General features: G+C 43.5%; 1 protein-coding gene across 2 annotated transcripts in view; it reads right to left on the bottom strand.

Annotated features, from left to right (window-relative positions):
- Positions 1-12,748, bottom strand: part of LOC138670479 (cohesin subunit SA-2-like) — a 164,072-nt gene that overhangs the window by 129,455 nt on the left and 21,869 nt on the right. For both annotated transcript variants that reach the window (XM_069757868.1, XM_069757869.1), the window contains exons 3-4: positions 2,434-2,500; positions 333-476 (exon numbers count right to left, since the gene is read on the bottom strand). In XM_069757868.1, the coding sequence (XP_069613969.1) occupies positions 333-476; positions 2,434-2,500 (211 nt within the window). The remainder of the gene's footprint in view (positions 1-332; positions 477-2,433; positions 2,501-12,748) is intronic.

Below are 12,748 nucleotides of genomic sequence, written 5' to 3'. Positions count from 1 at the left end.
GGTTCTACAAGAGCTCAGTGGTTAGCTCCAAGGGAACTGGCACCCTGTGCAGTTCAGACCATCTTCTTCGGTTATGCCACCTATTCTATTAACATTACATTGAGAAGTGAGCAAACACTGGATCACCTAGCAAACATTAGAGCCATCCATCTAGTCACAATTCACAGAACAGGACCAGAGCAGTGTCAAGAATAGTAGAAGGTGGCGGCTGATAACAATTCTACATCAGCCAGAATGCTTGCTCGACAACACAACTGTGCATCACTTAACAGATGATCTCAGTGCCGCAATTACAAAAATATGGGGTTGGGCAAAAGACCTCCTGAACGTACCTGTATTGCTCTTTTTCCAATGCTGATAACCTCAAATAGAGTGACCGCTTCAGTCACTTCCCCAGCTGATATGCGGCTGTCCCTGCTACGCCTTGAGGAATATCTACGAGAGAGGTTTTCGGACTGTCTTCGGCCTCGCTTTACCTGTCACGTTATATTCAAAGTAATGAAAGTTAAGCAAGTAAAATCCAGCAGTCAGTGAACCATACGGATACATAGAGAGGAAAAAGCAAAAGACAGATTACATAAGAATTTAGTATTATCAATGCCTGAGAGATAAAGAGAAGCCAGTGACTAAAAATACAGCCTGACGTTTTGTGACCTGGTAAGTGACACGTAGGTTTCTGTTACTTTTCTATTACTTGAAGATATAAAATTAAATTATCAGTTTCTGCACAATGTGACTTGTCTAATATACAATACTAGATGGTGGCCCGATTCTAACGTATTGGGTATTCTAGAATATGTAGGTAGTATATAGCACAGGCTACGTACTATACTGCATAGTGACGTAGTATATAACACAACCGACGTAGTATATAACAGAGCTACGTAGTATGTAACACAGCGTATGTAGTATATAGCAGAGCTACGTAGTATATAACATAGCCACGTAGTGTATTGCACAGGCACGTAGTATATTGGTCAGCCACGTAGTATATAGCAGAGCCACGTAGTATATAACATAGCCACGTAGTGTATTTCACAGCTACATAGTGTATTGCACAGGCACGTAGTATATTGGTCAGCCACATAGTATATAGCAGAGCCACGTAGTATATAACACAACCAACGTAGTATATAACAGAGCTACGTAGTATGTAACACAGCGTACATAGTATATAGCAGAGCTACGTAGTATATAACACAGCCACGTAGTATATAACATAGCCACGTAGTGTATTGCACAGGCACGTAGTATATTGGTCAGCCACGTAGTATATAGCAGAGCCACATAGTATATAACATAGCCATGTCGTATATCGTAGTATACTACACTGCCAAGTAGTATATAACAGAGCCATCTAGTATATTGCAGTCGACGTAGTATATAACAGAACCGACACAGCCACATAGTATATTGCACAGCTACGTAGTATATAGCACAGAGCACGTAGAATATTGCACAGCCACGTAGTATATTGGACAGTCATGTTGTATATTGCCCAGCTACATAGTATATAGCACAGAGATGTAGTATATAACAGAGCCCACGCAGTATGTAACACAGCCCACGTAGTATATAGCAATGTGGGCACTATAAGCGTGGTTAAAATAGACTTAAAATAAAAAATAAACATATACTCACCTTCCGAAGGCCCCTTAAAGTCCTGGCGCCTGTGTGCGGTGCACGCGGCAGCTTCCGGTCCCAGGGTTGGTATGAGCGCAGGACCCGTGATGATGTCGCGGTCACATGACCGTGACGTCATGGCAGGTCCTTCTTGCATAGCATACTTGGCACCGAAACCTGCCGCTTGCACCGCCGAGGACAGCAGGCGACGTCGGAGGGTGAGAATAACCTTTTTTTTTCTATTATTATTAGTTGTAACATTAGATTGTTTTACTATTGATGCTGCATACGCAGCATCAATAGTAAAAAGTTGGTCACACAGGGTTAATAGCTGCGTTAACGGAGTGCATTACACCGCGGTCCGTTAACTCTGGCATTAACCCTGTGTGAGCGCTCAGCGCTGACTGTAGGGCAGTAAAGCAGTGGCCATTTCGCTGCCAGACTATGGCCATCGCTGATTGGTCATGGCAATGGTTGTGGGTGTTTTGCCACGACCAATCAGCGACTTGGATTTCCATGACAGACAGAGGCCGCGACCAATGAATTTCTGTGACAGACAGACAGAAAGACAGACAGACGGAAGTGACCCTAGTAGATACGCTACATGCAGCTGAAAAAATTATTCGCACAAACTGACACTGAGAAAGGAAAAACACAACTTAACCATGTAATAAAATTGACATTCTCAATACCATATTACATGATTTCTATTATATAGATATTTTCTATAGTTATCTCCAGAAGTGAAGTTTTCTCACTATGAGCAGTAGCCCATACCGCACTAAATATGTGGCAAGTATAACAACCTACCGGGGTCATCGGGTAGTCCAGGCTGCCATTGCTTATGCTAGCAAGGGAATTGCTGTTGGCATTCTCCCTGCAGGGATATTAAAACACAAATGTCTTCATTATTAAACCAAGAAACCTAAGATCAATTACTTTACATATAACACTGGCAACTGTTCATATTTACTATATGAAAATAATGGGTGTGCGAAACTGCCTGGGTCATTAAAGGGGATTTCTATGTTATTTTTTCAGACACAGTGGAAAGGTTATCAGTACATGAAACCATGCCAAACAGATTGCAAAGCAAATTATCAGTTAACTTCCAGAAAATCACACAGAGAGAGAGAGAGAAAGATAGAGAGAGTTCTGGTTCAAGTTCAGGTACAGTTCTGGTAAGCGGACCGAACTTTGGAATAAAGTTCAGGATGGTTACCAGAACCCAAACTTCCACAGGTCCACTCATCCCTAATTGTGAAAATGGAAATAAATCTCACTCGCTTTTAGTGAGACAACTCAGAGAGGAAAGAGTCCCATCATCAATATACACTCTTGGGGATAGTAAAGGGACGGTGTTGTATTGGTCCACTAAGAGTATGTTTCCACGTTCAGGAAACGCTGCGTTTTTGATGCTGCGTTGAGCTGCAGCGTCAAAAACGCAGCGTCCAGATGTTACAGCATAGTGGAGCGGATTTCATGAAATCCCGTCTCCACTATGCATTAAAAGACGCATGCGGCAGACCCGCGAAAACGCAGATGCGGCACGTCTTTTAAGAACGCAGCATGTCCTTACATTGCAGAAACAACGCAAGGACAACGCAGGTGACCTGCCAGTGACCTCAGGTGCAGATTTGGTCAGGATTTTACCTGCATAAAATCCTGACCAAATCCTGATGCAATCCTGAACGTGGACACATACCCTAAAATAGCTAAAATGTTTCAAGAGAACTTATCTAACCTATACTCTCTCCCTGACTCTCCACCTACTGGTCCAAACAAGTAGAGAAAAATCATCCAAACCTTCCTCCAACTCCCAACCCTTTGTATGGAAGAAATTGCTTCTCTCAATAATGAGATTTCTCAGGAGGAAATAACAGATGTGTTTGCATCACTTCCCAATGGTAAATTCCTTGGTCCAGATGGACTCATTTATCTTTACAGAAAAGAAACGATAAATGAGAAAACTCCCTAAGGCCGGCGTCACACTTGCGAGTTTTACGGACGTAAGAGCGCAGAAACTACGTCCGTAAAACTCGCAAAAAATACGGCACAATTATTCTCTATGCCCCTGCTCCTATCTGCCGTATTTTACTGATCAGTATTATACGGCTTTCTACGGCCGTAGAAAATCGCAGCATGCTGCGTTTGTCACCGTATTGCGCAAATAAAACGCCAATGAAAGTCTATGGAAGCCCCAAAAATACGGATTACACACGGACCAGCAGTGTGACTTGCGAGAAATACGCAGCGCTGTTAGAGAGAAAAGCCGGTAATTCAGTGCGGTGTACAGTAAAATCACACTGACAGCTTACAGTAGAATAGGTAGAATAAATGTGTACACATAGAATAGGTATATATATATATATATGTCAGTGAGACACATATATGTATATATATTCTTACTTCATACAGCCGCGATATAGCAAAAAGCTGGTAATTCAATTACCGGCTTTTGCTTTCTCCTTCCTAAAACCCGACATACAGTAAACCATCTCATATCACCATTTTTTTTGCATAATCCACACTACTAATGTTAGTAGTGTGTATCTGCAAAATTTGGCCGTTCTAGCTCTTAAAATAAAGGGTTAAATGGCGGAAAAAATTGGCATGGGCTCCCGCGCAATTTTCTCCGCCAGAGTAGTAAAGCCAGTGACTGAGGGCAGATATTAATAGCCTGCAAAAAAAATGGTGATATGAGATGGTTTACTGTATGTAAACCATGTCTCATATCATGTCGGGTTTAGGAAGGAGAAAGCAAAAGCCGGTAATTGAATTACCGGCTTTTTGCTATCTCGCGCTGTATGAAGGAATAATATATATATATATATATATATATATATATATATATATATGTGTGTCTACTGACATATATATATATATATAGACAGTATATATGTTTTTATTTTTTTTTTAACACATGGATCCCTTGTATAGGCGTATGTCGGCTTGGCAAGCCTGCGATAAAAACACGCAGTACGTCTGCCATACGGATTACATATGGAGGATGCCATGCGCAAAAAACGGTGACACACCCTGCCTACGGAGGAGCTACGGACCACTATTTTCGGGACTTTTCAGCGTATTACGGCCGTAATATACGGACCGTATTTGCATACGCTGAGTGTGACGCCGGCCTTAGGGTAAGATATCAAACGTTCAAACCTTATTACATACATATTACAAACATAAAATCAATGAAAAGGTACTGCAAAGAGAAAATACTGATGGTACCCTATATATAAATTTTATTGACCATTCACCAGTATGTTTACATTCTGGTTTATTCAACATGTATTTTTAGCTAATTTCAGCCTGTGGTATAACCCAATTAATTATTTGTATATACGTCAAGGAATAAAACATAACCTTTAACCCCTTCCCGACCTTTGACGCACCGTATGCGTCATGAAAACCTGTGCCAATCCGACCTGTGACGCAGCATATGCGTCATGGCCGGATTGGGCTCCTGCAGGCCGGGTGAAAGGGTTAACTGTAATTTCACCCGGCCTGCAGGGACAGGGGGAGTGGTACTTTAGCCCAGGGGGGTGGCTTCACCCCCCCCCCCAATCCCCGTGGCTACGATCACTCTGATTACCTGTTGAAAGTGATGTTTCACTTTCAATCAGAGCGATAGTAATATTTCACCAATGAAAATTGGTGAAATATTACAATCCAGCCATGGCCGATGCTGCAATGGCATCAGCCATGGCTGGAGATCGTGATCTGACCCCCCCCCCCCCCACCACCAACGATCGCCTCCCCTCCGGTCCTCCGTCCTGTCAAAGGCTCTCCTCCGCTCCCCTCCGTCCTCCTGTCCGCCCCCCCGCTATCCACTCCCCCCCGCTGTCCGATCACCCCCCCCCCCCTCATACTTACCGATCTGTGTCCCTCCCGGTGTCTGTCCTTCTGTTCGATGGGCGCCGCCATCTTCCAAAATGGCGGGCGCATGCTCAGTGCGCCCGCCGAATCTGCCAGCCGGCAGATTCGTTACAGGTACATTTTGATCGCTGTGATAGGTTCTATCACAGCGATCAAAATAAAAAAAATAATAAATAAACCCCCCCTTTATCACCCCCATAGGTTGGGTACAAAAATAAAATAAAGAACATTTTTTTTTCTTTGCCCCACTAGGGTTAGGGCTAAGGTTAGGGTTAGTTCACACTGCGTCTTAGCAGTCCGTTAGACGGACTACGTTACACCACGGCATAAACGCGGTGTAACGTAGTCCGTTACGGCCGCCATTGACAGCAATGTCGGACGCATCACTAGCGCACGCCCACAATGGGCGTACGCTAGGGATGTGTCGTCATTGAGTGACGGACCCGGAGACGCGGGCTGCAGCGTTTCCGGGTCCGTCACTGCTAGCGCAGATAAGAGCTAGCAGATGCTCTATCTGCGCTAGCGCGATGCAAACATCGGCACTTGCGCTAGCAGCAGCCTGTTAGCGTATGTGCTGAACGGGCTGCTGCTAGCGCAATGTGAACCTGGCCTTAGGGTTAGGGTTTGGGTTACGACTAGAATTAGGGTTAGAACTAGGGTTAGAATTAGGCTTTGTGCACACGGTGCGGATTTGGCTGCGGATCTGCAGCAGATTTGGCTGCGGATCCGCAGCGGATTGACCGCTGCGGATTCGTAGCAGTTTTCCATCAGGTTTACAGTACCATGTAAACCTATGGAAAACCAAATCCGCTGTGCCCATGGTGCGGAAAATAAAACGCTGTGTTGTATTTTCCGCAGCATGTCAATTCTTTGTGCGGATTCCACAGCGTTTTACACCTGTTCCTCAATAGGAATCCACAGGTGAAATCCGCACAAAAAAACACTGGAAATCCGCAGTAAATCCGCAGGTAAAATGCAGTGCCTTTTACCTGCGGATTTTTCAAAAATGGTGCGGAAAAATCTCACATGAATCCGCAACGTGGGCACATAGCCTTAGGGTTAGGGTTGGAATTAGGGCTAGGGTTGGAAATAGGGTTAAGATTAGGCTGTGGTTAGGGTTATGGTTAGGGGTGTGTTGGGGTTAGGGGTGTGTTGGGGTTAGGGTTGGGATTAGGGTTAGGATTAGGGTTAGGATTAGGGTTAGGGGTGTGTTGGGGTTAGGGGTGTGTTAGGGTTAGGGGTGTGATTAGGGTTATGGCTAGAGTTAGGGGTGTGTTGGGGTTAGTGTTGGAGTTAGAATTGAGGGGTTTCCAATGTTACGGCACATCAAGGGTCTCCAAACGCAACATGGCGCCACCATTGATTCCAGTAAATCTTGCATTCAAAAAGTCAAATGGTGCTCCCTCCCTTCCGAGCCCCGACGTGCGTCCAAACAGTGGTTTACCCCCACATATGGGGTACCAGCATACTCAGGACAAACTGGGCAACAATTATTGGGGTCCAATTTCTCCTGTTACCCTTGTGAAAATAAAAAATTGCTTGCTAAAACATCATTTTTGAGGAAAGAAACATGATTTTTTATTTTCACAGCTCTGCGTTGTAAACTTCTGTGAAGCACTTGGGGGTTCAAAGTGCTCACCACATATCTAGATAAGTTCCTTGGGGGGTCTAGTTTCCAAAGAGGGGTTACTTGTGGGGGGTTTCTACTGTTTAGGCACATCAGGGGCTCTGCAAACGCAACGTGACGCCCGCAGACCATTTCATCAAAGTCTGCATTTCAAAAGTCACTACTTCCCTTCCGAGCCCCGACGTGTGCCCGAACAGTGGTTTACCCCCACATATTGGGTATCAGTGTACTCAGGACAAACTCGGCAACAACTATTGGGGTCCAATTTCTCCTGTTATCCTTGTTAAAATAAAAATTTGCTTGCTAAAACATCATTTTTGAGGAAAGAAACATGATTTTTTATTTTCACGGTTCTGCATTGTAAACTTCTGTGAAGCACTTGGGGGTTCAAAGTGCTCACCACTTATCTAGATAAGTTCCTTGGGGGGTCTAGTTTCCAAAGAGGGGTCACTTGTGGGGGGTTTCTACTGTTTAGGCACATCAGGGGCTCTGCAAACTCAATGTGACGCCCGCAGACCATTCCATCAAAGTCTGCATTTCAAAAGTCACTACTTCCCTTCCGAGCCCCGACGTGTGCCTAAACAGTGGTTTACCCCCACATATGGGGTATCAGCGTACTCAGGACAAACTGGACAACAACTTTTCGGGTCCAATTTCTCCTGTTACTCTTGTGAAAATAAAAAATTGTGGGCTAAAAAATATTTTTTGAGGAAAGAAAAATGATTTTTTATTTTCACGGCTCTGCGTTATAAACTTCTGCGAAGCACTTGAGGGTTTAAAGTGGTCACCACACATCTAGATTAGTTCCTTGGGAGGTCTAGTTTCCAAAATGGGGTCACATGTGGGGAAGCTCCAATGTTTAGGCACACAGGGGCTCTCCAAACGCGACATGGTGTCAGCTAACGATTGGAGCTAATTTTTAATTCAAAAAGTCAACTGGCGCTCCTTCCCTTCTGAGCCCTACCGTGTGCCCAAACAGTGGTTTACCCCCACATGTGAGGTATCAGTGTACTCAGGAGAAATTGCCCAATACATTTTAGGATCCATTTTATCCTGTTGACCATGTGAAAATAAACAAATTGAGGCTAAAATAAATTTTTTGTGAAAAAAAAAGTACTTTTTCATTTTTACGGATCAATTTGTGAAGCACCTGGGGGTTCAAAGTGCTCACTATGCACCTAGATAAGTTCCTTCGGGGGTCTAGTTTCCAAAATTGGGTCACATGTGGGGAAGCTCCAATATTTAGGCACACAGGGGCTCTCCAAACGCGACATGGTGTCCGCTAATGATTGGTGCAAATTTTTAATTCAAAAGTCAAATGGCGCTCCTTCCTTTCCGAGCCTTGCCGTGTGCACAAACAGTGGTTTGTGACCACATATGAGGTATCGATGTACTCACGAGAAATTGCCCAACACATTTTAGGATCCATTTTATCCTGTTACCCATGTGAAAATGAAAAAATTGAGGCTAAAAGAAATTTTTTGTGAAAAAAAAGTACTTTTTCATTTTTACGGATAAATTTGTGAAGCACCTGGGGGTTCAAAATGCTCACTATGCATCTAGATTAGCTCCTTAGGGGGTCTAGTTTCCAAAATGGGGTCACATGTGGGGGAGCTCCAATGTTTAGGCACACAGCGGCTCTCCAAACGCGACATGGTGTCCGCTAAAGATTGGAGACAATTTTGCATTGAAAAAGTCAAATGGCGCTCCTTCCCTTCCGAGCCCTGTCGTGCGCCCAAACAGTGGTTTCCCCCCACCCCCCCACATATGTGGTATCGGTGTTCTCAGGACAAATTGTACAATAACTTTTGGTGTCCAGTTTCTCTTTTTACCCTTGGGAAAATAAAAAATTGTTGCTAAAACATCATTTTTGTGACTAAAAAGTTAAATGTTAATTTTTTCCTTCCATGTTGCTTCTGCTGCTGTGAAGCACCTGAAGGGTTAATAAACTTCTTGAATGTGGTTTTGAGTACCTTGAAGGGTGCAGTTTTTAGAATGGTGTCACTTTTGGGTATTTTCAGCCATAGAGACCCCTCAAACTGACTTCAAATGTGAGGTGGTCCCTAAAAAAATGGTTTTGTAAATCTTGCTGTAAAAATGAGAAATCGCTGGTCAAATTTTAACCCTTATAACTTCCTAGCAAAAAAGACATTTGGTTCCAAAATTGTGCTGATGTAAAGTAGTCGTGGGTAATGTTATTTATTAACTATTTTGTGTCACCTAACTCTCTCGTTTAAGAGAATAAAAATTCAAAATTTGAAAATTGCAAAATTTTCAAAATTTTAGCCAAATTTCCATTTTTTTCACAAATAAACGCAAAAATTATCGACCTAAATTTACCACTAACATGAAGCACAATATGTCACGAAAAAACAATCTCAGAACCGCTAGGATTCGTTGAAGCGTTCCTGAGTTATTACCTCATAAAGGGACACTGGTCAGAATGAAAAAAAACAGCCAGGTCTTTAAGGTCAAAATAGGCTGGGTCATGAAGGGGTTAATAGGATGCTAAAAGGTAAAAACAATACAATCACCATAACAAAGTGCAAGGTGTATATAGTAAACAAACAACACTAAGCAACTAATGGATTGCACCTGGACTGAATGTGAGGGTTTTAACCCAGGTTTTAAGACACTAGTCCTTTATTGGACCTGCTTACAAGTAGCTTCCACAATTCTCTGGCTACATGTAATTCACGCTTATTTAACTGTCCGCTGTGCGGTCCTCTATACGGTGCAAACCATTCAAAGGTAATCCACTCATGCACTAGGCTGTGCAGACCATACCATCATCATTTATCATCAGTCCGCATATTAAACCAGGTACAAAATGAGTGTAATTACTCCTTATCACAGATTTACGATAAAACATCTGTATACGACCACAGCCGCCGTTACCCTGGGCTGAAAGGTTTCATACACCAAACCCCAGCCTGTATCGGGTTAACAATATCCCAGAACCAATCACCAGGCAACCCCTGGAAAAGGGGGAAGGGATCCACCGCTGTTACTGGAGCAGTGATCGTATCAGAATAAGCATCCGGGTGGGTGAGATCATTCTATATATATGCCAGTCTATTTCTTTCAGGATGAATCCTTTGGAGTCATGAGGTACTGTACTCTGCTTGGCCAATACCTAGTGGGCACGGGAGAGTGTCCACGCTATAACAGGGATTGCCTGGTGATTGGTTCTGGGATATTGTTAACCCGATACAGGCTGGGGTTTGGTGTATTAAACCTTTCAAGGGTAACGGTGGCTGTGGTCGTATACAAATGTTTCATTGTAAATCTGTGATAAGGAGTAATTACACTCATTTTGTAGCTGGTTTAATATGCGGACTGATGATAAATGATGATGGTATGGTCTGCACAGCCTAGTGCATGAGTGGATTACCTTTGAATGGTTTGCACCGTATAGAGGACCGCACACCGGACGGTTAAATAAGCGTGAATTACATGTAGCCAGAGAATTGTGGAAGCTACTTGTAAGCAGGTCCAATAAAGGACTAGTGTCTTAAAACCTTGGTTAAAACCCCTCACATTCAGTCCAGGTGCCATCCATTAATTGCTTAGTGTTGTTTGTTTACTATATGCACCTTGCACTTTCTTATGGTGATTGTATTGTTTTTACCTTTTAGCATCGTATTAAAGGTTATGTTTTAATCCTTGACGTATATACATGTATTTTTAGCACTGATGTTTTTACACACTAATTATTCATCATTCACTTTATTCAAATATTTATAAGATTTTAATATTTTAAAACCTATACATACAGAATATCCAAACATATTTTATTTATTTATTGTGTATTCTTAATTATTTTATTTTACATATTCCATTAATATATTTCTCATACATACGTCGAACACTCAGACCATACTCATGGAGTCGGTTTCTAACCGCTTGTGCAGACACATGCACATTTGTGGCCTGCTGGAGGTCATTTTGCAGGGCTCTGGCAGTGCTCCTCCTGTTCCTCCTTGCACAAAGACTGAGGTAGCGGTCCTGCTGCTGGGTTTTTGCCCTCCTAAGGCCCCCTCCACATCTCCTGGTGTACTGGCCTGTCTCCTGGTAGCGCCTCCAGCCTCTGGACACTATGCTGACAGACACAGCAAACCTTCTTGCCACAGCTCGCATTAATGTGCCATCCCTGATGAGCTGCACTACCTGAGCCACTTGTGTGGGTTGTAGAGTCCGTCTCATGCTACCACAAGTGTGAAAGCACAACCAACATTCAAAAGTGACTAAAACGTCACCCAGAAAGCATTGGTACTGAGATGTGGTCTGTAGTCCCCACCTGCAGAACCACTCCTTTATTGAGTGTGTCTTGATAATTGCCAATAATTTCCATCTGTTGTCTATTTCATTTGCACATCATGTGAAATTGATTGTCAAACAGTGATGCTTCCTAAACGGACAGTTTGATTTCACAGAGGTTTGATTTACTTGGAGTTACATTCTGTTGTTTAAGTGTTCCCTTTATTTTTGGAGTGTATATATATATATATATATATATATATATATATATATACTAGATTGTGGCCCGATTCTAACGCATCGGGTATTCTAGAATATGCATGTCACCGTAGTATATGGACAATGATGATTCCAGAATTCGCGGCAGACTGTGCCCGTCGCTGATTGGTCGAGGCAACCTTTATGACATCATCGTCGCCATGGCAACCATTATGACATCTACGTCGATACTGTGCCCGTCGCTGAATCAGAAACGTGAGATGTCTACGTCCTTTATGACATCATCGTCGCTGTGCCCGTTGCTGATTGGTCGATGCCTGGCGGCCTCGACCAATCAGAGATGCAGGATTTCCAGGACAGACAGACAGATAGAAAGACAGACAGACAGACAGAAAGACAGACAGACGGAAAACCCCTTAGACAATTATATATATAGACTAGATTGTGGCCCGATTCTAACGTATCGGGTATTCTAGAATATGACATCGGGCCACATCGACATCTACGTCGATACTGTGCCCGTCGCTGAGTCAGAAACGTGAGATGTCTACGTCCTTTATGACATCATCGTCGCTGTGCCTCGTCGCTGTGCCCGTTGCTGATTGGTCGAGGCCTGGCGGCCTCGACCAATCAGAGACGTGGGATTTCTACGTCGATGCTGTGCCGGTCACTGATTGGTCGAGGCCTGGCGGCCTCGACCAATCAGAGACGCGGGATTTCCAGGACAGACAGACAGACGGAAAAACCCTTAGACAATTATATATAGATAATGGCCGCCATGGTCACCACCCATCTTGAAAAGTGTTTCCCCTCCCATATACTAATGTGCCACCAACAGGCAGTTGATATCACCAACCATTCCCATTTTATTTAGGTGTATCCATATAAATTTCCCACCCTGTAAATACAGTATATATATACTAGATTGTGGCCCGATTCTAACGCATCGGGTATTCTAGAATATGCATGTCCCCGTAGTATATGGACAATGATGATTCCAGAATTCGCGGCACACTGTGCCCGTCGCTGATTGGTCGAGGCAACCTTTATGACATCATCGTCGCCATGGCAACCATTATGACATCTACGTCGATACTGTGCCCGTCGCTGAATAAGAAACGTGAGATGTCTACG

The sequence above is a fragment of the Ranitomeya imitator genome, chromosome 3 (assembly GCF_032444005.1).
Source record: "Ranitomeya imitator isolate aRanImi1 chromosome 3, aRanImi1.pri, whole genome shotgun sequence".
Classification (NCBI taxonomy): Eukaryota; Metazoa; Chordata; class Amphibia; order Anura; family Dendrobatidae; genus Ranitomeya; species Ranitomeya imitator.
This window is presented reverse-complemented; position numbering and strand designations above follow the sequence as displayed.